General features: G+C 34.9%; 3 protein-coding genes, 2 long non-coding RNA genes and 2 pseudogenes across 7 annotated transcripts; 3 read left to right on the forward strand and 4 right to left on the reverse strand.

Moving 5' to 3' along the window:
- LOC145588918 (uncharacterized) lies at positions 1 to 926 on the forward strand. Its single transcript, XM_081645506.1, has 2 exons — positions 1 to 403; positions 490 to 926. Exons 1-2 carry the CDS (start codon positions 1 to 3, stop codon positions 924 to 926), a joined length of 840 nt encoding a protein of 279 aa, XP_081501632.1.
- Positions 927 to 3,599: 2,673 nt separating this feature from the next.
- Positions 3,600 to 9,318, reverse strand: LOC145588919 (G-type lectin S-receptor-like serine/threonine-protein kinase At4g27290; annotated as a pseudogene). Its single transcript, XR_014101624.1, has 7 exons — positions 7,498 to 9,318; positions 7,290 to 7,416; positions 6,908 to 7,062; positions 6,426 to 6,636; positions 5,878 to 6,124; positions 4,459 to 4,609; positions 3,600 to 3,902 (listed from the first exon to the last, which is right to left on the reverse strand). The product of XR_014101624.1 is annotated as a G-type lectin S-receptor-like serine/threonine-protein kinase At4g27290 (transcript).
- Positions 9,319 to 9,437: 119 nt separating this feature from the next.
- Positions 9,438 to 14,818, reverse strand: LOC145589637 (G-type lectin S-receptor-like serine/threonine-protein kinase At4g27290). Its single transcript, XM_081646299.1, has 7 exons — positions 13,534 to 14,818; positions 12,854 to 12,970; positions 12,452 to 12,606; positions 11,468 to 11,678; positions 10,971 to 11,208; positions 10,746 to 10,896; positions 9,438 to 9,884 (listed from the first exon to the last, which is right to left on the reverse strand). Exons 1-7 carry the CDS (start codon positions 14,798 to 14,800, stop codon positions 9,582 to 9,584), a joined length of 2,442 nt encoding a protein of 813 aa, XP_081502425.1. The 5' UTR covers positions 14,801 to 14,818; the 3' UTR covers positions 9,438 to 9,581.
- Positions 14,819 to 16,014: 1,196 nt separating this feature from the next.
- On the reverse strand, positions 16,015 to 16,724 carry LOC145587908 (uncharacterized). The gene is made up of 3 exons (XR_014101486.1): positions 16,597 to 16,724; positions 16,444 to 16,496; positions 16,015 to 16,293 (listed from the first exon to the last, which is right to left on the reverse strand). It is a non-coding gene; the product is annotated as an uncharacterized LOC145587908 (long non-coding RNA).
- Positions 16,618 to 17,239, forward strand: LOC145587907 (uncharacterized). The gene is made up of 2 exons (XR_014101485.1): positions 16,618 to 16,796; positions 16,896 to 17,239. It is a non-coding gene; the product is annotated as an uncharacterized LOC145587907 (long non-coding RNA).
- A 1,833-nt stretch (positions 17,240 to 19,072) lies between these two features.
- On the reverse strand, positions 19,073 to 26,174 carry LOC145589638 (G-type lectin S-receptor-like serine/threonine-protein kinase At4g27290; annotated as a pseudogene). Its single transcript, XR_014101773.1, has 7 exons — positions 24,732 to 26,174; positions 24,350 to 24,463; positions 24,007 to 24,161; positions 23,212 to 23,422; positions 22,698 to 22,935; positions 22,467 to 22,617; positions 19,073 to 22,324 (listed from the first exon to the last, which is right to left on the reverse strand). The product of XR_014101773.1 is annotated as a G-type lectin S-receptor-like serine/threonine-protein kinase At4g27290 (transcript).
- Positions 19,453 to 21,648, forward strand: LOC145588920 (putative transcriptional regulator tpeD). Its single transcript, XM_081645508.1, has one exon. It carries the CDS (start codon positions 19,453 to 19,455, stop codon positions 21,646 to 21,648), a length of 2,196 nt encoding a protein of 731 aa, XP_081501634.1.
- Positions 26,175 to 26,764: the final 590 nt, after the last annotated feature.

Consider the following 26,764-nt stretch of genomic DNA (forward strand, 5'->3'; position numbering starts at 1 on the left):
ATGGTTTGGAGTTTAGGAGGACCCCCAAAGCTGCACCATTTTGTGTGGCGTGCCTGCAAAGGATCGTTGGGTACTTTGGATGTTTTGTATAGACGTCACATTCGCAACTCAAGTGTGTGTACCATCTGTGGGGCTGAAAGAGAAACCATAATCCATTCTCTTTTCTACTGCAAGCATGCCCTGAATATTTGGAATTATAGTGAGTTCGGTGCTCTGATTGCTGAAGCCCCCCACGAGTCTTTTGCAGATCTATTTTGCTGGTTGGTGAGCAAGGTCGAGAAACCTCAGCTTCGTGTTATTATGTGTTTAGCCTGGGCTTCATGGCATTGCCGCAACAAGGTTATTTTCGATGGAGATAATGATGTTAATGGTGTTCAGGTGGCCATGGGTTTTGTTAAGTTCTGTGAGGATTATGATGTGTATAATGTGAAGGTTGGTGGTCGTGTGTGTGTGGCAGGGTCTGCTACTCGGCTGCTCCTTCAAATACAGCATGGAAACCACCTGAGCAACAGTTTGTGAAGGTTAATGTGGATGCTTATGTGCCTGGTAATGCGGGGGTGAGTCTTGGTGTGGTTATCAGGGATGAGAATGGGGCTTTGTTATGCGTGGATGTGCGAAAGACGGGGTGTAACGGGGTGGAAGTTGCGAGCAGGTTGGGCTATGCTTATGTAGTTCTTGAGTGTGATGCTTTGAATGTCGTTCGTGCTGTTGCTGAGAATCAACAAGGAGCTGCTCTTATTTTTACTTTCTATGAAGATATTAGGCGTATTAGTGTGGTGTTTTCTTCTTTTAAGTGTTGTCATGTAAGGCGTGTGGGAACTACCGTTGCCCATTTAGTTGTTAGATGGGAGTTTGAGATTAATTCTGAACGTGTTTGTATGAATTGTTCCCCCAAAGTTTTCAATCTTTGGCGGAACTTGATTTGATTTAATAAATTTTCCCGTTTGCCTTAAAAAAAAGTCTCCGGATTTCAAAAAAAAATGGAATGTAAAATTTCAATGCTTGCTCGACATGACACGTGCAAGGAGAGAAGGGGTATCATCTATGGAGTACTCCCTCCGTTTCTAAATACTTGTTCCATTTTTCCATGCGCGGAGTTTTAGGAGAAATTGGAGAAAGTAATAAAATGTGGAGGTGGTGGGGTTGGTGGAAGAATAAAAAATTGTAAAAAACTAAAAGTATTTTTTGCCACAGCAGTGTATTGTAATGAAATTTTGTGTAGAACTGAAAGGGTCATTTGTGAACAACTGCCCATTTTTTTTATTTGTTTAGATCTACCCGCAAGTTTGGAAAAATTTGGGTAGCACTACCCACTAATGTTTTTCATCCAATTAAAATGTTATTTTGGCCCAATTTTTCACTTTTTTCAATTACAATGGCCAATTAATACTAAAATAAGCAAAAAAAAAACCCAATTCAATTAAACCCCAAACCTTATAAATCAAAATCCCCAAATAATACTAAACTCATGAACCCTAAAATGAATTCTAATTAAAACCTTAATTAGGTTAATTAAGGTAAATTAAAACCTTTATAAATTGGGAGAGTTAATTGGGTTGGAAAAATGAAAAAAGTGGGCTCTGATAACGTCTTAATTGGACGAAAAATGTTAATAGGTAGTGCTACCCAAATGTTTTCAAATTTGTGAGTAGTTCTAAAAAAAAAAAAAAAAAAAAAAAGGTAGTTGTTCACAAATGACCCTATCTTTAGGGTAGTTCTACACAAAATTTCTGTATTGTAATTTTGGGTTACAAGTTTATCTCCTCCATAAACAATGGCAAACTTGTAAATAACTTGTTTTAAAATTATCTATGTGCCACTTGTATTCTTTTTACACTGGTGTCGAGATTTAAACATTAAAACTGAGCTGAACTGCACTGTTTATGAGAGAAGGAAAATAGGAACTGAATTGAACTGAATTGAATAACTTAATTGAAATTAAGCTGAAGAAAATAGGGCCTTAAGGCCTGTTCACATTTACTTAATTTCAGTTCAGCTTCAATCAGTTCAGTTCAGCTCCAATCAGTTCAGCTCAGTTCAGCTCCTAATTTTCCTCTCTCATAAAATATTCATTTCAGCTTTGTTCAGTTCAGTTCAGCTCCAATCAGTTTAGTTCAGTTCAGTTTAGCTCCAATCAGTTCAGTCCAGTTTAGTTCAACTTAGTTCAATAAATGTGAATAGGCCGTTAATCCACATTTATATTTAAATACTTATAAGTATTAGAGTAATAAAAAAAAAGTTATTGTTGTCATTGCATTCTAATTTAATCACAATTTAAAAAAATAAAAATAAATTAGAAAGCCTTTAAAAAAAATATAAAAAATATAAAGTCTTTTAAATCATCTAACATAAAAAAGAAATTATTCAAAATATTACTTAGAGCAAATCCAAGTCATACACTAGTTTTTCATTATATATAGAATAATCATTTTTATTGATTTATTTATAGTTTTGCTATACTTTGTTTATCGAAGAGGGAGCCCCGGTTAATCTTCAAGATATCTTGATGACAAGATTATAAATTTCGTTAACATTTGAAAAAAAAAAATAAAAAATCTTCATCATCTTCCACCTCCATGGTCCATCCTTAATTTCTTCCTCCTTTCTTGTGATTCTAGTCTGTGTTACATTACAATTTGAACTATTCTTGCTACTTCGGATTTGACAAACACCTATTTACATTTTACTATTACTTATGTTCAATTCACATGATCTGATCTAATCTGATCTAATTTGATTTGGTAGTGTGATGAGCTCTTTGTACACCGTCAAATAAGATTAAGATCGATGTTACTCTAACTTAGCTAGAAGTGTCAATTGCGGCCAGTACATGAACCATTTTTGCTTAATTTGAGACCTAGTCAAATGTCATATGAAGAATAAAGTAATGAAGCTTGAAAGTAATCTTTTTTGACAATATTTTTTTAGGCAGATCAATTGAAATCCAGTCCTATCTCTTGAGCAATCAACCGTAGATCTGTAATGGCTGTAGTTAATCACAACTCACAACATTATACATGATTAAAATTCTTTTTTTTTTTTGACAAATACATGATTAAAATTCTTGAAGCTTAGATAATAATTTATAAACCAAAGAATTTAGCAGAGTCATCCCAGTTTAACAATATGATCATCATATAATTATACTATGTTAATCGGACACGGCTAATATCACGATATGTCCGTGCCGACATGACACTTCACGGACACGGACACATGACACGCGTCCGATCCTTCAATGTGCACTCAGACACTTCCATTAAGTGAGGAGAGGAAAATGAGAAGAAACATGAAAGAAAAATATATCTTGTTCGAAAACCGCTATTAATATAGAGAAGATGGAGATAAGAAGATTGTCATTTATTAGGAGAATTTACCGAGGAAAGAATTAAAATAAAAAAAATAGGGGTAGACGTATAATTCATTTATATAAATTTAAGTGACGTATTGACATGTCCCCGTACCCGTGTCCAAATATCGAACAGAGTCCCCATGTCCTAAAATTTTGGAACTTGCCGGATCGGACACTTGAACATGTGTCTGTGTCCGACACCCGTTCCGGAGACCATGTAACATAGTAAGTATATAAATATATTAATCTACCTTCCAGATATCAAAGTCATAGTAATTTCATTATTTGAACTTGAATGGGCGTTGCTTGAAAGAGAATTATGTGGCATATTCCTTTCAAAATAAAAGCCAGGTTCTTTAGGTTCTGGCAATTGGCTATCTCCACTTAACATGGCGGTTACGAAAGACATACTAGGCCTATCTTCTGGATTCTGTTGAACGCACAGAAAGCCTAAGTATATCGATCGATGCATTTCGTATTCGTAGTTTGGGTTCCGAATTGATGGTTCTACAACGTCCAAAGTCTTCTTGTCTCTGAAAAGCATCCATGTCTACATAACATAGACAAAATCAAGTTAGTTGGTCTGTTCAACTTACTCAAATATGTTTCAGCAATTAGTTTATTTAAGTGAAAGTATTTTAGATCAGTTAAAAAGCAACATTGTTCTACTTGGTCTACCACATTTAAGGAGACCAAATTTTAGTTGAGATAGAACACAATAGATTGAATTGTTTTAAGGGAAAGTGCAGCACTGATTATAGCTGAAATGAGTAAACTTCTTTGAAAAGATCTTCGAAAATATATCTTCAACTTATATGGAGGATAAATGATGTAGACGTAATTTTCTCCCTTTGGTATCACCCTGAGACTTTAACCAACTTACTTACCAAACTTTAACCATGTTAAAGAATGTTTCGATAATTGCCTGTAAAATATGATTTATCAAATATAATAACTTGCACAAATTCTACATTCCTGTGTCAATCCTAAACAGGTTGTTAAAGTTGTTGCATGCTTGAAAGAAGATATGGTTCATAAGATACAGTCTGAAATTAGAAAACAAAGAGTTGAAAGTTGCAACCAGAGAAAGGTACGACTGATCTTACATGTCCAAGAAGGTTGTGTTGGTGATCTGAATGTTTGAACCCTCTATTTTTCTTGCCAGAAATAATCTCCAGTACCAATACTCCAAAGCTGTAGACGTCAGATTTTACTGAAAATACCCCATCAATCGTGTATTCAGGAGGCATATAACCGCTGTCACAAAATAACATACAAAGTATGTAATTAGTCATCAACATAAGAATAAGATACAAAAAGTCAAGGAGTGTAAAGTGATGTAGGAAAATTACTATGTTCCTGTTGATCTTAAGTTTTGATGATGACTCAAGGAACCTAAGCAAACCCATAAGGGCTTTAACATTTGTCTATTAGCTTTGATGTGTTGACAGGTTTTATATGCAACGATATTCTAGAGTCAGAGTGGAGCATGGAACAAGGTCAAAGGAAGAGCTTTGGATGAGCATAAAAGACAATCAGAAGCCAAGTTTCTTGAGTGAGGAACTGAAGCTCCAGAGTCGAAGCTTCACTAAGTTTCAAGAAGACTATTGTAACTTTATTGTTTATTGTAGACTTCTTGTATATATGTTAAGTACTTTGATTATTGATAGGATTTTAAGTGGATTTAATTTCAGTTTATAAAGATTTTATTTTCCTTGTTTAAAAAGATTCTATTTTATTTTTGGAAAATTATCTTTTAAACTATTCTATTTTGTTAAAGATTTTCTGTTTTAATTATCCTAATATTTTGGAAAATCTGACTTGGTAAAATCTCCTTTGAAAACTCTTTTTAAACGGATTTTTATTTGGTCAAGGAGGTTGAGAAATTTAAGGAAGCAGTAAACCACTTCCTCAAGAATACTTCAGCTTGTTGCCCAAGCCTCCACGAACCGCATTTCCTAGTTTCATGGGAGTTGTGGTGAAGTGGATGTCAAGGCAGACGTGGGAGCTTTTCAACTGATTTCCTCTAGTATAAATAGAATTAGTTTTCTATTTTAAAGTGTACACTTGAGCATTACAATCTTCTAAGCTTTTCGAAAAGAGTCAAAATCCACTTAAGTCCTTGAGTGTCTTTGTACTTAGCATCTTAGAGTTTTAATTCGAGTTGTATTGGGAGGAGTTTGGGTAAACTCTAGAGTGTGTAGATTGCTTAGAGTGAAGCAAAGAGAAAGAGAGAGATTTGAGAGCTCAACTGATTGAGGGATCAGTTGAGGGGGAACTTAAGTTCGTAGAGGAACTTGAGTTTAGAGTCTTAATTTGTAATAGGTTGTTTGCCCTATTATTATTAAGAATTGAGTTCAAAATCCCTTGTGGTCGTGGTTTTTCTTCTTGATTAGGGCCAAGAAGTTTTCCACGTAAAATCTCTCTTGCACTTTAAAGTTTTTGTTTGAGTTTCTTTAAGAATTTCGCAAAAATTACCCCAGTTCCTTCTCAATACAATTCACCCCTCCCTCTTGTATTGTTCATTCGAGTCAACAGTTCCGACTACCCTGACAGTCATTGCCTCGTGTTCATTCCCATCAAAACTTCTAGCCAAGCCAAAATCTGAAATTTTGGGGTTCATCTCAGAATCAAGTAATACATTGCTTGCCTTAAGATCTCGATGGACTATTCTCAATCTAGAGTCTTCATGAAGATAAAGCAGACCTCGAGCAATCCCCTTAATTACATCAAAACGCTTTGTCCAATCCAATGTAGAATTGTTCGTTTCATCTGCAAATACATCAGAATTATAAGCTTTTCTATTAATCGTGTGTTGCCAGTGATGGGTGCAGTAAATTTGGATGATTTCAATCATTTCATAGTGATTTAAATGCAAAGAATGCCTAGTTTTTTGTATTAATGATTGTCAATGCTCTAATCTAAAGCTTCAGTTTCAGGACAAACACCGTAAATTTTACTGAACTTATTAGTTATTCTGCATGTAAAAAAAAAAATAAAAAAAAAGGAAAGAAAAAAGTTTCAATGAAAGTGATAAAATAAGCATGGATGTGAAGTCTAGAGAATATCAAACCAAATATGAAGTGGTCCAAGCTTCTATTGGGCATGTATTCATAGATTAAAATCCTTTCTTCTGCTTCAACACAGCATCCAATAAGTCTCACAAGATTGCGATGCTGAAGCCTAGCAATAAATAAAGCCTCATTCTTAAATTCATTTATTCCTTGTCTTGAATCTTTTGAAAGCCTTTTCACTGCTATCTCTTCCCCATTGTTCAGCAATCCCTGGGAATTATTAGACGTGGCAATCAGAACTGTACACCAATTTAGAAGTAAAACCTGTCTAATTCACATTTATTTAATAAAAATATATGAAATATCATAAAAAATATCGTCCTTTCAATAAGGATGTTCACCAAACAATATAACAGATATCAGTTGCCCAACTTGATTCCTAACAGCATTGGAGTCTCTGACAGTAATACTTGTATTTACTTACATTGGCCAGTGCCTCTGTAAACAATCAAGTAGTAAAGCAAATGACTGAATCTGATACCTTGTAGACAGACCCAAAGCCTCCTTCTCCAAGCTTGTTGCTGGGTGAAAAGTAATTGGTAGCTTTCTCTACCACACCGAAGGCAAATATTGGCAACTCCGACTCCTTTTTGTTGCTACGGTTTTCTTGTTCACTTTCCCTTGTTTCAATGTTTCCTGTGACCACAGATAAGAAATCAAAAAAAAAAAAAAAAAAATGGTAGAATAATTATGAGATTGACCAAAGCACAATTTTTTTCCTACAGTGGAACCAGCATGTTTCAGACTTAGAAAGTTATACTGCTACTACATAATAAATTTTCAGTTAAAACCACAGGATGTTGAACTTTCAAACATCAGTTGAGATTCAGATAAAAAGAAAACAGCATAAGTTTTTTACTGACTTCTTTTCCTCCCCTCGTTCCTTTTTTGCCTTCGAAAAAAGATAATAGCGCCACATATAAGAAAGACAGCTGATAAACTGGAACCTACTGCTATCCAGATTCGTCTTTTTCCACCAACTACAGAAATGACAGTTCAAAACAGGAAAAAAAAGTTCGGACCAGAAACAAAAAAATTATAAGAATGTTAATTTTTTAACATAGAAAATCAAAACTGAAGATATAAAAAAAGTTTAAGGAACAGCATCAGCAATAAATCCTTACTAGAGTTGGAGGACACCCTTACGTAAAGGTCTTGTCCAGGGCCATTTATAGCTCTCAAATCCATTAAAGTATCAAACCAAAGCAAGCAACCACTTCCTCGACCTATGACATTTAAATTTGCATAAGCTGTACAGGAGCAATTCTGCAAGCATCTGTGCTTGCATTCATCTAGGTTCATGGTCGTATTATACCAGGAATATCTCGTGTCAGGCAATTTGACATTGGAATATTTCGTGAACCCATTGTTAATGCTGCAGTTTAATAGGCCGTTATGAACGCACCCACCTGACCAAACCCCATTGTTCCAATCTTTGGGTGACTGGCACAAACCCTTTCAGACACTGACATTGAATAGAATTTGCAAGGTTACAAATACCAAATAAGCCACAGGATGCATAAGTGTCACATCTATTATTTGGCTTATTATAAAGTGGTTCCCAATCACCTGTATTATTATTCCAATTAAGACGTTGAATACTTCCACCAATATTCAAAGTCCTCCTAGTTGGGATGTCATCAGACATTGTATAGGTATAATACATCTCCTTGTTACTAAAAACAAAGCTGGCCAAAGTATCGTCTGGTAACATAGAGGTTCCAGAGAACCAAACACCATTCCAAGGGCCATCCCGGAACAGCTCAACAGAACCATTTCTAAAAACAAAAGGCTGTGGATATCCATGAGGATCAATTTTATATGTATAGCTACCCAGAGAAGGATCCTCACTACTTGTCCATGATGTCAGAAACCGATCAAACCCAGTAACAAGATCCCTTCCCAACTTCATTCCTGGCAGCATGGTATCACTAGGATAGTCAAAACTTTGCCATAAGATATTATCAGGGTTGTCATCATCTTGATCTCTTATAACAAGGTTTCCATTATCCAAAATCTTCGCAATTGGATTCTTTACTGATCTTGTTGTATTGGTAGACCACATGACTCCTCCAGAACCATTGAAAAGTTTAAGAACAGAGTTGTTGGTAACCTGAAGCACACCAGAAAAATCAAGAATGGGGGTTTCTCGATTGGCAACCCAAACAACCGTTGGACTTGGGATTTTCTTGAACCAAATTCCGACGTATCTCTTCTCATTAGTGCCTGGGAAGAATCCCAGCTCAAAATCTCCACCAGCAGACACTAAAGTCTCCGAAGAATTATCTCGAATAGATTGACCTAGAGTGATTGTATCTAAAGCTATGCAAGTAATGATCAGAGACAAAAATGACCATAAAAGAGCTATACCATACAAAGTTGTCATCTTGCTTTCAGAAGAAAATTGAATGAACAATGTGCAAGTAAAGCTAACACAACCAAACAAGAGATCCAATTATTTAGTTCAGACCTTCTGAAAGGAAGATTGCACTGCTTCTGAGAGAACAAATCAATTATAAAGCTCATATATAATTCAAAATTTTGCAACGTCATTAATTGAAAACTTGAAAAGTCATCCAAATTTTCTGTGGCTAAAATTTGCTTTTTTTTTTTTTTTTTTTTTTTCTCAAACATAACTGCTTTGAGGGTCATCCCACTAGACAGATTGATACCATAGTCAACAGCTGCTTCATAGAATTTAACCTTGCTCTATGATTTAGACTTTTTAGTTATTAAGATAAAGTCCCATATAATTATATTTCAACCTTTTGTTACTGTAACTCTGTAAGTTTTTCTTCAATTCTCTTCTCTACCTTTGATTGGTCAATTGATTCTAGAATGTTCAGATTTTTGTAGCATATTTTTCTGCTGTTATGAAAATTGAATGTAGAATATGTTCAATCTTTACCCAAAGCATCCATATTCCATACAATAACAATGACACGACCGTTTCCTTAAGTTCAAAATTGAGTATGACTAACTCAAACTAGTTATATTCAAGATACTGAAAATCAACATTGTAAATGCTGCTAGTCATAATACATCTATTTACGGATTAAAAATATAGAAGTTTGATTTCAGAAAGCAATTTACAGCAGTAATTTTACAGTTTCTGTAGAAACCATAAGGATACAGGATTGATCAATATGTGCACTTTATCTAGCAGACAGTAAACTAATAGTAATTTTATCATTGGAATGAGATTGTGTGCCGCTTGAGTTTAGTTCTTTGGGCAAATACCTTTGAATGAAGAAGCCAGGCTCTTTAGGTACAGGCAATTTTGTATCACCACTTAACATGACAGAAACTTGTGACATGCTAGGTCTGTCTTCTGGATGTTGCTGAACGCACAGCAAGCCTATCTGAATCACCATTTGCATTTCCGATGAATAGCTCATATTCCAAATTGATGGATCAACAATATCCAAAGTAGTGCCTTCTAAGAAATGCATCCACGCCTAGACAACATATATCAGTCAGATTACTCAGCCATTATACCAAACTAGGGAGACAATAAAAGTATGCAATCTTAAATTCCCTCTATTTCATGATAATGATTACACTTTCCATAAATATGTATTTCAACTTTCAAGTGAATAGTTACACTTTTGCTTAATCCATTTTAGGTAAAATGACCCACCTCAGTCATTTATTTTCAATACTTTTTCCCACTTAAACTTACAACATTCCAATCAACCTATTTTTTTTATTCTTCCTTTTACTTATAATATTTCACTCAACCTACTAATTTATTTCTTTCATATTCTTACAGCACTCCACTCAACTTACTTTTTTTTTTTTTTTCCCTTCTTACAACATTCCATATTTCCCATATTCTCTCATATTTTCCAATCATATCTCATTGGGTGTGAAAATCTCAAATGTAACCACTACAAAAGAAACTGAGGGAGTAAATATTGCCACCAATTGCGGGCTATTTGCATCTACAAAACTATAAAGCTTCATGGTGACTGCTTTTTTAACTTCAATATTTTTGGCAAAACTAAGGCAAAAACCATGCCAATGCATCTTGGTCATCACACCTAATGACTTATGCAATGGTCAAGTAATTGTTGTTTAAACTCATTTCCCGTGAAATATCCTAAAGATGGCATGAGGGTTGCTTATCTTCAATAAGAAAAGGGCTGTAATCACAACTACACCAAGAGCAACAGAGAGAGGAAACAAAGAACTTTTCTGATGACATGATGATTTAATTCAGCATACCACATTACCACCAAAACCAGGGGATAGCCAAAACCCTAAGCAATAATTGCATGACCTTGGTCGGCATTTTAAGAAAGGAAGATTAATCTTACATGTCCAAGCAAGCTGTGATGGTGATCTGAATGGTTGAATCCTCTGTTCTTTTTGCCACATACAATCTCAAGCACTATTACTCCAAAGCTGAAGACATCAGATTTTACTGAAAATAGGCCATCAATTGTATATTCAGGAGGCATGTAACCGCTGTAACAAAACAATAAACGTTAGCATAAGGACCTGAAATGAGAGGGTAAGTACAAATGAGGAGAGGATATTACTATGTCCCAACCACCCTCTTTGTCCGTGCCTCATCTTCGCCTCCAATAAAACTTCTTGCCATGCCAAAGTCAGAAATCTTGGGGTTCATCTCATCATCAAGTAAGACATTGCTTGCCTTAAGATCTCTGTGAACTATTCTCAATCTTGAATCTTGATGAAGATAAAGTAGGCCACGAGCAATCCCCTTGACTATCTCAAAACGTTTTGGCCAATCCAATAAGCCACTGCTTGTTTGATCTGGTGATATTCAGTAACAATAATTCCTTTGTTATGGACATACACTATTACCAAATTTATTGAATGACACAAACATAAGAATTCAATGGACCAGAGTTCCATCCTATTGGTTCCTAATTTCAAACTCTTTGGGGAGGGGAGATGCCGTCCCCTCCCCCCTCCACCCTCTCTTCCGTGTAAGCATAATTGACTAACTGTTAACAAAAGAACATGCTAGTATATATTAGATCATAGATGTCAAGGCCAAGAAGAATTTTACCAAATAAGAACCGGTCCAAGCTATTATTGGCCATGTATTCGTAAATCAATATCCGTTCTTCTGCTTTAACACAACATCCTATAAGTCTAACAAGGTTGCGATGCTGAAGCTTTGCAATAAATAGAGCCTCATTCTTAAACTCATCCAGTCCTTGGTTTGAATCCTTGGAAAGCCTTTTCACAGCTATTTCTTGCCCATCATTCAGCACTCCCTAAATTTATAAATAAATAAAAAAAAAAAAAAAAAAAAAAAAAAAAAAGGAAATCAAAATATTTAGTGTCAAAAATATACAAAGCAAAAGAAAAAAAAAATCCTATCCAATTCAATCCAAACCATCTTTTATTAAAGAAAATATAGATAAGAATTCAAGGAGAAAATTTTAGCCATGCAGCAAAATAAGAAATATGCTTTAGAGTTTGGATGATACAACCACCTTGAATAAGTGACTCACAAGAGCTTCATTCATTGGCTTACAAACATCAGATCCTTTACAAGTTGTTGACTGGTTGAGAGTAGTAGAAGTCTCTGATATGGTCTAATAATATACCTAATGACATAATAAGACATGCACAAACTAGAGCTTAAGGAATGTTAATCTTATTTTCTGTAAGTTATATACATGGGTTAACCTCTTGAAGTTCAGCAGAAATCTTTCCCAAGAAACTGAAAATTACAGTAATAATTGGTATATTACTTCTACAATTCTACATTGAAGTATCAAATATCAAAGTCAATCCCTCTGAAATATACTCAAAAGGCCAAGAGCATTAAACTTTAGGTTACCACCCATCATGAACCCTCAGAATCTGTACTTGAAAGGGAAGAGAGGAGTGCTGACATGAGTGGGTCTAATGTATATCATAATGATAATTTGTGCAATGCTAATATTTCTGACAATTGCAATGCCAATATTTCTAACAATTGATATCTTCTTCAACAATAAGTTTTGTTATTAGCAAGTTAATAAAAATTTAAAACTACTACCTTATAGACACATCCAAAGCCTCCCTCTCCAACCTTCTTGGTATGTGAAAAGTAATCGGTAGCTTGAGTTATTATATCGAAAGGAAACATGGGCAGCTCATTTTCTTCCTCATGCTTTTCAATGCCATTTTCTTCTTTCCTAGCTAGATCTTTCACTGTGAACAAAGAAAAACCACTTTTACAAAATAGTACATTGATGCAGGGCTAGACGGTCCTCAATGGCTCATATACACCCCATATCAATTTTTATAATTTCAGCAAACATCATGAGATGGAGAATATCCCAAGTTATGATTAAAATGGTTACAGGACCACAGAATATTAAGCTCTATAATTGCTATAGTAGTATGGGACTAAGGATTAAAAACAGAACAAGAAAAGAGTACAACTCCTATCAGTTACCATCACAGTTCAGCCTCTGTTTCCTCCGACGGAAAATGATCACAGCACAACATAAGATCAGAATCATTAGCAAACTGGAGCCTACTGCAATCCAGATCCATAATTTCTTATTGCCACCTACATACACAACACACCAAAGTAAGTTCTTCAGTTCCAAATTGACTAGGAAAACAAATGACTTACATCAAATGAAAAAAAGAAAATTTTAAGACATCTTTCAAAGCAATATGAGTAAGATAACACCAACTGCATTAGCACAATTTTCTTATCAGTAACTAATATATAGAATATAAATTATTAGCATCTAGCACCATCTCATAAATTAATAGAATCAAAAAAACAAAAAAATATGATACTCCTTCCTTACCTATTATATAACAGTAACATTTTCAGGATGATTGCTGAATCCCAAAAGAAGAAAAAAAAAAGGGGGATGCTACAATCATGCAAATAACAAACAATTTCTCAAGGGATACACAAGACAGCCAGACAGAAGTACCTCGGAGGATAAGTCCATAACAATATGTTGCGAAGAGGTGATTTTGTTCCTATTAAAGCCAGATACCATAACATCCACCATTACAGATATTATCCGTTGGTTTCTTTCAGGAATTATTAAATAAAGTATAAGCACATTCTCCAACTGAAATATTAACAAGAACCAGCAATCAGGTTCTCACCTGACCCAGATGATGCCACCCGTACATAAAGATCTTGCCCAGCACCAGAGAGAACTCGCACATCAATCAAATCATTAAACCAAAGCAAGCAGCCCCTTCCTCCATCAGTGACAACCAAATTTGCATATGCAACACAAGAGCAATTTATCAAGCACTTATTCTTGCATTCCTCAAGAGTTATGGTTGTATTGTACCAAGAGGATCTTGTGTCAGGCAATTTGACATTGGAGTACTTTACAAAATCATTGCTGATGCTACAATTTAAAGGGGTATTCAGAACACACCCATCTGACCAATTCTTCCCATCCCAATCTTTCGGAGATTTAGGCACAAATCCTTTTACACACTGACATTGAGGAGAATCCATTAGATTACAAATACCAAATGAGCCACAAACTGCATATGCATCACAACCATCTATGGGTTTCGATAAATATGTGGCCCATCCTTGTGTACGATTGTTCCACTCAACTCGCTGCATAGTCCCATATGGGTTTAAAAATCTATTGGAGACAAATGAAAAATTGATAAGCTTATAGACATAGTATAATTCCTTGTCATTAAAAACAAACTGGTATATTTCTGAAGGATCTGAGTCTAACAAGTTGTTCCCAGAAAACCAATAGCCATTCCATGGACCATCTCGGAATTGCTTAACAGAATCTCTGTACAGGAATAGTTGTGGATATCCTTGGGGATCAAACCGATAGGTATAGTTCCCTGGGGAAGGATCGTCACTGCTTTTCCAGGATGTTAAATACCTATCTAAACCAGTAACAAGGTCCCTTCCTATCTTCATTCCAGGCAGCTGGGAATCACAAGGATGATCAAAACTTTGCCACAAGAAGTTATCTGGATTGTTGTCATTCTGATCTCTGACAACAAAGTTTCCTGAGTCGAGAAGTTGTGCAATTGGATTCAGCACTGATCTTGAGGAATTGGTAGACCACATTACACTTCCAGTATTGTTCACAAGTACAAGAAGAGAATCGTTGGTGACCCGGAAAATACCAGAAGAATTAAGAAGTGGACTTTCTCGATTTGCAACCCAAACAACAGTCTGATCTGGAACATTTTTGAACCAGATTCCAATGTATTTTCTCTCAGTACTGCCTGGGGTGAAGAATCCCAGCTCAAAGGTTCCATCAGAAGACACCAAGGTCTCCCCATCTCTAATGGATTGAGTTGTGGTTAACATGTCTTGAGCTACAGAGGTAGAAACTACAAATACGAATACTGACAAAAGAACGTATGCAGTTGCTTTCATGATAGTTGATACAAGCCAAGACGACTAGAACAACCCACTTAACTCAAGAACATAGTGACGATTGAAAAGTAGGAAAGAAAGCCCAATGCAATTGAAACAAATCTAAAACGTATATTCCAGCGAAAAATAAGAGCTTACCCCAGATAAAAATCAGTTGGGTTCTCATAATCAATTATTCATTCAACATCAGACAAGAATGATAGATGATACTATATAATCTAATAATCCCAGTGTGCAAAGAATAACCAAAAAGTCAGCAACTTCATGTCAAAATCAGTTCATTCAACAACAGAAGTGCATATTTACTATAAAAAAATTATCCTAGTGTGCAAATGAACTAAATCCAATACTGTAACTTCTGAAAAAAGTTAGTCTATTTTGACAATTTGACATAATCAAGATTTTCCAACAACAAACAAACTCTTAGATGTTTACACTGGTATCCCCCCTTCCCCCAAGAAAGGACAAGAGGTTTTCGGAAATTGACTAGTCAACCATCGTGAGAGAGATAAAGAGAATAAAAAAATCTCCAAAAATGCAACAGTATCAAGTTTTTTTTCCCCCTCTTCTCTAAACTATGTACTGCATTTGTGAGGAACTTTCCTATGACTAAGAGCCTATGAAGATTGCCAATAAAAAGAGTTATCCAAACATTTCCCATATCCTTAAATGTCATCAAGATTCTAGGTATGAGTCAAAAAAAGGTTTGACCCAACATTATATGTCATATTCATCAGTGCGTCAATATTGACTAGATTTTCAGAGCCACTTTTTTTGAACAAGTCTTCATAAACCCATTTAAGTATATCCAAAATAGAGTATTCATATGTATACTATGTCAAGATTGTCAGCATCATCAGAAAAATAGCAAAGAAAGAAGCATACCAAAACTTACAAGAGATATATGAGACTAAAATTATGAAATCCTAAAGGTGCACGAAAATAAGTAATGGTTACAAAACATGTAGAATTTGACTTATTTCTATGACTGAATAAAATATGACGATTGAAACCACAACATATAATGTTTATAGATGACGTATTCACTAAAATCAAATTTTCAAGCTGATAAAGCTAGCATTACTAAAGTTACAGGACTATTAATTCTTTAATATATATATGCAAAAACAGCTTGGATTAGAATTTGGTCTGAATGAATAAATGTTAGGAAAAACATTGAACCTTAATTCAGAGACAGATAAATGAGATAGAAATTAAGGCAATCAGACCAAATAATCTTGTTATTAACTATTAAACATCATCATTGATCACATCACTTTTACATCAAGTGCAGACTAAACTGATTATTTTACAGTGAAGCATTGAAACATTTGAAAGTAATGTAAACCAAAACTAGGTGTACGTAAATAAATTGGCTTAAATTTCCAATGGGGAAGAACTTTCCTGGTTCCTGTGCAATGAAACTCCAAAAGCCCTATTTCCTCTCCTTAAAACAGTTAACTGTAAGCACATTCTTCTCTAGTTCATCCTCTCTGCAAGATACGCAAAAGGAATTTTATTAAAAACCATCGTTTTCACCATAAAAATGATTTCAGAGCTAGTCCTCCAGAAATCCATCTAGGATAGGACAACAAAATAAAAATGCATAGTGTTACAAAAAGTAAATAAATAAGCAGCAATACCTGATGTCTCCAATAAGTTTTCCACCTAGGACGACTTCTTGTAAGGAGCATTCCTGTAACAATGGAAAAAATGTTTCTGAAACCTGAATGTATGATACCATAGGTTTTTTTTTTTTTTTTTCCCAATATTTTTTCAAGAAACAAAGAACTTACTTCAGCAGTAGGAATCTCAGTAGTTTCTTAATCAGTGATACGAGGAACGTGGGACGTTAGGGCGAATCCCGTCCTGAGTCGTTCGTTCCGAATCGCGGAACGATCGCGTCCCAAATCGCAGCGGTTCGCGTCTCAGATCGGTGGTCATGGCGTTTCCTTTTTCTTCTTCAAGTGTTGCAAAATTAAGGCACTTGTCACAGGTTTTTCATCAAAATAAGTTAGGGCTTTTATTTGAATGATGAAATCGAGTGTTCTGCTGTGCTTGATTTTGATTTTTGTTATATTTTTCAAATTTTCAGATTCAAGGAAGGTATGAAAAGGAATTGGTCGGGGAGTTCAAAGGTTGAAGACGGTTTACAGTACAAAACGCACAACTGTTGCAGTACTCTTTATTGGAGTGGGGGCCATCATCTATTTTTTATTAATTTATTTTTCATTTATATATATTTTTTTAAAAGGTGTGTGGTGTGGTTGGCTGGTTGCACATGGGAAACTAGCAAAGATTGAAATTTTCAACCAATATTGAATTTTTTTTAGTATCAGTGCACTGGTTTTACAAGTTACTAGAATAAAGTACTTCGTATTAAAGTATTACTTGTATTTTGATTACAAGAAATTAAATTTTAAATGTGTTGGTGCAGCCCTCCTAAGTGTATTACTTGCATAATTTATACGAGGGTCTATAACAAAGGATGATTCTCGTCAAAAATAATAATAACAAAGGATGATTAAAATACTTCTCATCAAAATAAAAATTTTAAAAAATAACTAAAATTTTAAAATACTAACCTATAACTAAATAATAATTATACTATGAATGATCGATAAAAAGGATATATATGATCGTACTATGCGTGATTAAAATGAACTAATTAATCATACTATGAATGATCGATCGAAAAAGGATATGATCATATATACTATCAACATTTGATCAAAAAGATAAATGACTACACATGGAATGACACCTATATAATAGTATCAAACTATGAATGATCGATAAAAAAGAATTGATTGTACTATGACTAATCGATAAAAAGGATATGATCGTACTATGCGTGGTTGATAAAAATGAACTAATTATACTATGATTGATCGATCGAAAAAGGATATGATCATATATAATATCGACATTTGATCAAAAAGATATATGACTATACATAGAATGACACCTACATAATAGTATCATATACTATGAATGATCGTTAAAAATAAAAGAATTGATCGTAGTTCGTACTATGACTAATCGATAAAAAGTATATGATCGTAGAAAGTATAGTGTTATACAATGAATGATCGATAAAAAGGAATTCATCGTATTACGAAACATCGATAAAAGGTATATTATCGTATATAGTATGAGTGGTCGATCAAAAAGGATATATGAACATGCATAGTATGTCACATACATATTAGGGTTATATTGATATATATACTATGAGTGTTTGGTAAAAAGAAATTGATCATACTACGACAGATCGATAAAAGGTATATAATCGTATATACTATGAGTGGTCGATCAAAAAGGATATATGAACATACATTTTAGGGTTATATTGATATATATACTATGAATGATCGGTAAAAACAAATTGATCATACTACGACAGATCGATAAAAGGTATATGATCGTATATACTATGAGTGGTCGATCAAAAAGGATATATGAACATACATTTTAGGGTTATATTGATATATATACTATGAATGATCGGTAAAAACAAATTGATCATACTACGACAGATCGATAAAAGGTATATGATCGTATATACTATGAGTGGTCGATCAAAAAGGATATATGAACATACATAGTATGTCACATACATTTTAGGGTTATATTGATATATATACTATGAATGATCGGTAAAAACAAATTGATCATACTACGACAGATCGATAAAAGGTATATGATCGTATATACTATGAGTGGTCGATCAAAAAGTATATATGAACATACATATTAGGGTTATATTGATATATATACTATGAATGATCGGTAAAAAGAATTGATCATTACTACGACAGATCGATAAAAGGCATATGATCGTATATACTATGAGTGGTCGATCAAAAAAGATATATGAACATACATATTAGGGTTATATTGATATATATACTATGAATGATCGGTAAAAAGGAATTGATCATACTACGACAGATCGATAAAAGGCATATGATCGTATATACTATGAGTGGTCGATCAAAAAGGATATATGAACATACATAGTATGTCACATACATTTTAGGGTTATATTGTTATATATACTATGAATGATCGGTAAAATGGAATTGATCATACTACGATTGATCGATAAAAAGTATGTAATCGTATAAAAAGGAATTGATCGATAAAAAGGAATTGATCGATATGGAGTACTATGAATGATCGATAAAAAGGAATTGATCATACTACGATTGATCGATAAAAAGTATGTATAATCGTATAAAAAGGAATTGATCGTCTAAAAAGGAATTGATCGATAAAAAGGAATTGATCGATACGGAGTACTATAAATGATCGATAAAAAGGAATTGATCATACTACGATTGATCTATAAAAAGTATACGTGGTTATATATACGGAGTATTGTATTATACGGAGTATTATTTTATAATATCAGTTTATAATATTAGTGGGAAAAAGGATCAAAAGGAAATAAAGGAGGTAATGAAGAGACGTATTCATTATTTCAATTTTCAATTTTCAATTTACAGAAAGCTTGAAGCTCAAACGACATGCCCATTCAACTACTCTACAAGTCTATCATCTATATATTCAATGTCTATTACTCTGTTTCAGTATACAAAACTACAAAACACATCTCCATTAATCAAAACAAATTCAAGCACCCAAAAATGCCTTTTGGCAAAAACAAATCCAAGCAAAGAAAGCCCACTGAAACTTCACAAAGAAACCAAACACAAAATCAACCTTCAACAGAAGAGTTCGATGATTTGGAAAATGAAAATCAACCTACAGAAGCTGAACCAAATCATGGAGTGCCCACTACTGACAATAAGCAAAAACCTCTATTAGATGAAATTATTCCAATAGTGGGAGGAGAGAAAGGGAAAAATGCAGGAGGAACGAAGAAATGGTCTTGCAAGCATTGCAAAAAATCATACAGCAGCTCATACACAAGAATACATCAACATTTTTTTGGTAGTGTTGGGAAAAAAGCAGAGATTGCTCGATGTACTGTGGTGATGGCGAATAGAGAATTGCTTCAAAGCATACGAAAGAAAGTTGAGGAGGCTGAGCAAGCAGGTATTTCCCCATCAGTATCCAAATCGAGTATAAAAAATAAACTTCCAGGAACTAGTAACACTCCTATAGCAGATGCATTTGGTATTGTTGAGCGTAATGATGTCGACAAATCGATTGTTCGTTTTCTTTGTGCTAATGGGATTCCATTCAATGTATTAAGAAGTCCAGAATTTTCTACTATGGTAAAGGCCTTGATCCATGCTCCAAAGGACTACAAGCCTCCATCGGCTGACAGAGCAAGGACATCCTTACTAGACGAAGTTAAGCGAGATGTCGAGAAAGAATTGGCCCCAATTAAAGACACTTGGACCACACAAGGAACTTCAATCGTTTCCGATGGATGGACGAATGTGAAGCGTGAACCACTAATCAACGTGGTTGCATCCAATAGCCGCGGTTCTATGTTTCTATATGCGGATGACTTCACAGGGGTGGAGAAAACGGGGAAGGCTATAGCAGATTACTTACTTGATGCAATAGAAGAAGTCGGGCCGTCAAATGTTCTGCAAGTAGTAACTGACAATGCTGCAAACTGCAAGGCTGCTGGAAGAGAAATAGAAAAGGTACACAAGCACATTTTTTGGTCCCCTTGTGTCGTGCATACACTTAATCTAATCTGTAAGGATATTGCTACTGCTTTTCCATGGGTTAGTAACACGTACATTAAAGGGAAAAACATTGTGAAGTATTTTTTGAATCATACTCATGCTCATGCTATCTTTAAATCACAATCTGGACTTGGGTTATTGAAAGTAGCAAAAACAAGGTTCGCATCTCATTATTTGTTGTTGAAAAGAATATCCCAATGTAGGGAATCATTAGCTGCTACAGTAGCTATGAGGGCTTGGAAAGATTGGGTCAATTCAGGGGATGAGAAAACAAGAGAAATGGGAAAAGAAATTGCTGCCACTGTAGGGGACGAAGACTTTTGGGATGAGGTTGAAAATATTCTGGCTATCACTAAGCCAATTTACTTGATGATTAAATTTGCTGATGGTGAAGGACAAAAAATGGGAGAGGTGTATGAAAAAATGGATTGTATGATTGGAGATGTTGGAGACGTAATGAAAGATAATAAACATAGAGATGATATGAACAAAATGAATGAAATCTTGGTATCACGTTGGGAAAAAATGAACATTCCCATGCATTGTTTAGGATTTGCATTAAACCCTTTTTTTTATGACTCAAACTATTTGCAAACTCCGGCTCCGGGAGGGGAGGCTAGGCGAGCACCGAATTTTGATAAGGAAGTTGTTGATGGAGTTTTAACAGCATTTGATAAAATAGGGGAAACTGAAGAAGAAAAAAGAATGTTACGCCAACAACTAGCTAAGTTCCAAGCCAAAGAAGGTATATTTGGGTCACTTGCTGCAAAAATAGATGCGGTAACAATGTCTCCTGTTTCTTGGTGGTCCACTTATGGAGCGGAGACTCCTGAATTAGCTGAGATTGCAATCAAAGTTCTGTCACAGCCCATTAGTAGCTCGTCTGCGGAGAGGGTGTGGAGCACTTATGCGTTCATTCACAATACAAAGAGAAATCGGTTGAATTCCGTTCGAGCTGACAAGTTGGTTTTTATTCATTGTAATGTTAGATTAATTTCCCGTTTCACAAGCAGCTATAAAGAAGGCCCTTATAGAAAATGGGATATTAATCCAGAGGATTCATTCATAGAGAGTTCACCACTTGCACTTGAGGATATGAGATGGAGAGATGATTTACAGGAAGCTAATGCCACACCTATGACATTTGCATGTAAGAGGCAAAGATATGGAGATTGAAACCTAAAAATATTTTGATGATGTAAGTTAGAGTTGAGACTTGAGAGTTAAGCATGTGTTAAGCATTTTTAGCTTTGTTTTTTCAGTTTTTATGTAATCAGATTTTGAGATCGAAATGCATTAATGGTTATTAATATTTTAATTTTATTTAAATACAATTTATCTTTGTTTTTTCATTTTTTTATTTTAAAAATATATATTAAACTAAACACCAAACGTTCCCGATTCACTCAAGGTAGCGTTTCCCGTTTCCGTTTCCGTCCCACGTTTCGTATCGAATTTCGTTCCTTGTATCCTTGTTCTTAATATCCATGGTTGAACTCGCTGAAGACTAAATTGAAATTCTATGTTTGCTTTTATGTTGAATTATACCACCCTACCGCCCAACTAGCAATGATACAGATTCATAATTGGAGCTTGATTGAGTTTTGCCAGAAACTGATTCCAGTGGCAAATTCCTTGCCACAAAGAAGCCAGGTTCTTTAGGATCAGGTAATCTAGAGTCACCGCTTAACATGACAGTAACGACTGACATGCTTGGCCTATCATCTGGATGTTGCTGAGCACATAGCAAGCCAATGTGAATCATTCTTTGCAATTGGGGTGCATAACTTGAGTTCCTAATCAACGGATCAACTACATCCAAAGCTGTATCTTCTTTGAAAAGCATCCATGCCTATACAATTTACACACACTAGTCAGGTAATTAACAGACCCCTTTAATAAATTATACTAATTTCAAGTACAACCCCCTATTAGTCTATATATCAATGACATCATGCTACAGCTTAGCTTGGTGAAAGAAAGACTAGTCTTACATGTCCAAGAAGATTATGATGGTGGTCTGGATGATTAAACCCTCTATTTTTCTTGCCACTCACTATCTCGAGAATTAATACTCCAAAGCTGAAGACATCAGATTTCACTGAAAATAATCCGTCGATAGTGTATTCAGGAGGCATGTAGCCACTGCAAAAAATTAGCAAAATATCAGGAAACTGTCAAGACTCAAGAGAGATGCAAAAGAACAAATGAGATTAGAATATTACTATGTTCCAACTACTCGCTTTGTTTGTGCCTCATCTTCGTTTCCAATGAAAGATCTAGCCAGACCAAAATCAGAAATTTTGGGATTCATCTGAGAATCTAGTAAAATATTGCTCGCTTTGAGGTCTCGATGAACAATTCTCAGTCTAGAATCTTGATGAAGATATAGAAGTCCACGAGCAATCCCCATAATGATCTCTAAGCGCTTTGGCCAATCTAGTAAGTCAATGCTTGTTGGATCTGCCCATAAAGTATGACTGTAAGCTTCTGTTACTAAGGATGTGTAAGTGTCTAACTATCCAAATAATATAACTTGGATTAAATTTTCCATTGAAGAACTCCACTCTAGACAAGTCATTTTATTTTTATACAAGTAGTTCACATCACTATGTTGTAAAATTTATTTCATTATCCTGGAAACAAATTAAACTAAAAAATATAGTCAATAATTAATGTGTGCACTAGTTACATAACAGGAAACAGAAATGTAAACATGAAATCTAAAGTAAGCCATACCATAGATATAGCAATCCAAACTTTTCTTGGGCATATATTCATAGATAAGCAACCGCTCATCTGCTTCAATGCAACATCCCATAAGTTTCACAAGATTTCGATGCTGAAGCTTTGCAATGAATATAACCTCATTTTTGAATTCGTCCAGTCCTTGTCTTGAATCTTTAGAGAGCCTTTTCACAGCTATTTCTTGTCCATCGCTCAGCACTCCCTAAAAATTATTAAGAGACAAATTTTTATAATAATAATAATAAAATAAATTAAAAGAAAAAACTCTTAGAGCAAACATGATTGTTTCTGTTGTAATAATGCTAATAAAGTGACAATAATGCCTTTGAAACACAGAAAACCCTACTACAGCTTTCAGATTGTCATAGCATATTGACTTCATCTCTAGACTTGAGCATTCTCTCAAACAATGGAACTGTGAATTACTAGCCATAAAATACTTTCGGAATCAGTTTTCTTATGGACAAAACCCAGAAGCAAGAACAGGATGGCCAATCCTCTACTCTTGCTGGACATGCAAGTAAATAACTGCTCGTTGCAAGTATTAAGTCAAACTCCAATCAACATATTCAGATTTTAAACTGTTCATCTTCAATTCCAAGAAAAGAAAAAAGTACTATGAGCAAGAATCACATGAATTTTCCACTTTACTCCATTATCTGCATCATTGTTTAAAAAGTTTTACCCAATGCATCTTTAGTGAGGTTCTGAAAGACGGTAACAACAGCACCAATGAAAGTTAATGGAAGCCTTGAAAGAAAATAAATAATTAGAGATAAAATTAACCTTGTATACAGGTCCAAAGCCACCCTCTCCAAGTTTGTTAGAAAAGGAAAAATGGTCTGTAGCTTTGGCAATCACATCAAAAGCATATATTGGCAGCTCAGATTCTCCTTCACTGTTGTTATTTATGGTGAATGTTCTACTAGAAGTGCATTTTTCTGCAATATCATAGCATACCAATAAACAAAAAACACGTTCATAATATAGAGACAGAGTATCTCCAAACTTTGGGGTGCAATGAACTACATGCCAGAAGATAGAGTTATCTTCTAATCCCCAAATAATGATAAACCATAGTTTAGAAAGGAATAATAGCAGTTGAAACACGAAACAGAAATCAGCATACCTGCTCTCTTCCGCCTCCTTCTCCACACAATAAAAATTGCAACTCCACAGAGAGACATAAAAGCAAAAATACTGGAAATCACAGCAATCCATACCCGTTTTTTCCTATTCCCTCCTATACATACATAAAATGATAAAAGGTTTGAGTTAATTCTTAAATAGCTCAAGTTCAGCCAGACACACACAAAAAAAAAAAAAAAAAAAAAAAAAAAAAAAAAAAAAAAAAAATTGTGTCCATGAAAGCCATATTAATCTTGTGAAGGTTAGTAAATTTAGGAATTCAACAGATTTTGTCGGCTTAGAGATAGTCAAGTAGCAATTAAATGTTGATAGTATGCTAATAAAAAAAAAAATAAAAAAAAAAACACAAAAGAGGTTCTTACCCAACTCTGAAGATGGCACCTTTACATAAAGATCTTGTCCTGAACCAGGTATAACTTTCACGTCAATCACGGTATCAATCCACAACAAGCAGCCAATTCCTCCATTGGTTACATCTATATTAGCATAAGCCACGCAAGAGCAGTTTTGCAAGCATTTGCCCCTGCACTCATCAAGAGTCATTGTCATGTTATACCAGGAATATCTTGTATCAGGCAGCTTAACATTGGCATACTTAATGAATCCGTCACTGACACTGCAATTCAACGAAGCACTACGAACACACCCATCACTCCAACTCCCTGCATTCCAATTTGTGGAGGACTTGGGCACAAATCCTTTCATGCATTGACATTGAGGAGATTTTACAAGGTTACAACTACTAAATGCACCACACACCCCATAAGTATCACAATTATCAATTGGTTTTGAGTAAAATGTTGCCCACCCTTGTGTATGATTATTCCATTCTTGACGTTGAATATTTCCATAAGGGTTTACAATTCTGTTAGTGATGATTGAGATGTTGATGAGCTCATAGACATACGACACCTCCCTGTTATTGAAAACAAATTTATATACCTGAGTAGAATCAGTTGGCAACCTGGCAGTACCGGCAAACCAAACACCATTCCATGGACCATCACGAAACTGCACAACGCCGTCTTTCATAAGGAACGGTTGTGGGTATCCTTGAGGATTAATCCGATATGTATAGCTACCTGGGGAAGGATCATCACTGCTTTTCCAGGAAGTAAGGAACCTGTCAAACCCAGTAACAAGGTCTCTTCCCAACTTCATTCCCGGTAATTGGGAATCGCAGGGATAATCAAAACTCTGCCACAAGACATTATCAAGATTACCATCTTTCTGGTCTCTGACAACAAGATTTCCTGAATCCAAAAGCTGTGCAACTGGATTCAATCCTGATCTCGATGAATTAGTAGACCAAACAAATCCTCCCACGCCATTTGCAAGTACCAAAACAGATTTATTGTTGAACTGAAGAACACCAGAAGAATCAAGAAGCGGAAAGTTTCGATTGGCAACCCAAACAACAGTCTGAACTGGGATTTTCTTAAACCAGATTCCGACATATCTTCTTGAGCTACTGCCACTACCAGGACTGAAATCCTAACTCGAAGTTCCCATTTGCAGAAACAAGGACCTTACCATCTTGGAGAGACTGGTTTACAGTAATAGTATCCTGAGCAGTAGAGGCAGTTAAGATGAAATTCAGGAGTAGCCAGAAAAGAAGAAAAAAGCCATATGAGGCGGCTGTCATCTTGCACATTGTTGATTGCAGGACACAATGAAATTGATTCATTCAAAAGAAAAAGGGGAAAAACTTTACTCAAATAGCACACAACTTAATTCAAATAGCACGTAAAACTCACGAAAACTTGTAGACAAACACATTGAAGCTAAAAAGCAGTCTCAAAAAGACTATATCAACGCTCTCCAATAATACAAGGCCTAACACTTCTATCTATTTTGGCAAATAAAACATCACAATCACTTACCAAAGTCAGCATAACAATTGCAAATAATTGAGATTTTTCAACCATGTTAGACCCACTGCTGGCCACTTTTATCAGATATTTTCGCATAGAATTTCATAATTTTGCATGTTGTGAAATGTGGACATTTTCTCCAAGATAGAGGAAGATAAAGCCAAACACAAGTCAATGATTTGGTCAAATTTACTTACATATTCAACAATCAAATTTTGTAAGTCCAATTAAAACTAATGACAAACTTTGACTCTCCATTATAAGCGTATAATTATTGAAAGAGGTGAAAAGAACTTGTAACCCAACCTTCAGTGTATGACCCTTTTTTGTACTGCAAAACCTTCAATAAAGATCTACTAGTTAAAACGAGTGCAAGGTTAAACACCGAAAATGAAAATTAATCCTGTTCTGCTCAATTATCATGTAGTTGAGGAAGAGGATGAGCTATAAATGAAAATTGATTAACATGCTATGATCTGTCAAGTGGGATTCAAAGCACATTTATATTTTATTTGGCCAGT

Source organism: Chenopodium album, chromosome 17 (assembly GCF_948465745.1).
Source record: "Chenopodium album chromosome 17, dcCheAlbu1.1, whole genome shotgun sequence".
Taxonomy (NCBI): Eukaryota; Viridiplantae; Streptophyta; class Magnoliopsida; order Caryophyllales; family Amaranthaceae; genus Chenopodium; species Chenopodium album.

What these genes read in the sequence shown, in the direction of transcription:
- LOC145589637 (XM_081646299.1), bottom strand. Translation starts at nt 14,800, where the DNA reads ATGAAAGCAACTGCATACGTTCTTTTGTCAGTATTCGTATTTGTAGTT. An exon ending in AAGAGGGTGGTTGGGACATA is followed by an intron (nt 10,897 to 10,970) that starts GTAATATCCTCT and finishes GTTTTGTTACAG; the next exon opens with CGGTTACATGCCTCCTGAAT. An exon ending in ATCACAGCTTGCTTGGACAT is followed by an intron (nt 9,885 to 10,745) that starts GTAAGATTAATC and finishes TATGTTGTCTAG; the next exon opens with GCGTGGATGCATTTCTTAGA.
- LOC145588918 (XM_081645506.1), top strand. Translation starts at nt 1, where the DNA reads ATGGTTTGGAGTTTAGGAGGACCCCCAAAGCTGCACCATTTTGTGTGG. An exon ending in CATGGGTTTTGTTAAGTTCT is followed by an intron (nt 404 to 489) that starts GTGAGGATTATG and finishes CTTCAAATACAG; the next exon opens with CATGGAAACCACCTGAGCAA.
- LOC145588920 (XM_081645508.1), top strand. Translation starts at nt 19,453, where the DNA reads ATGCCTTTTGGCAAAAACAAATCCAAGCAAAGAAAGCCCACTGAAACT.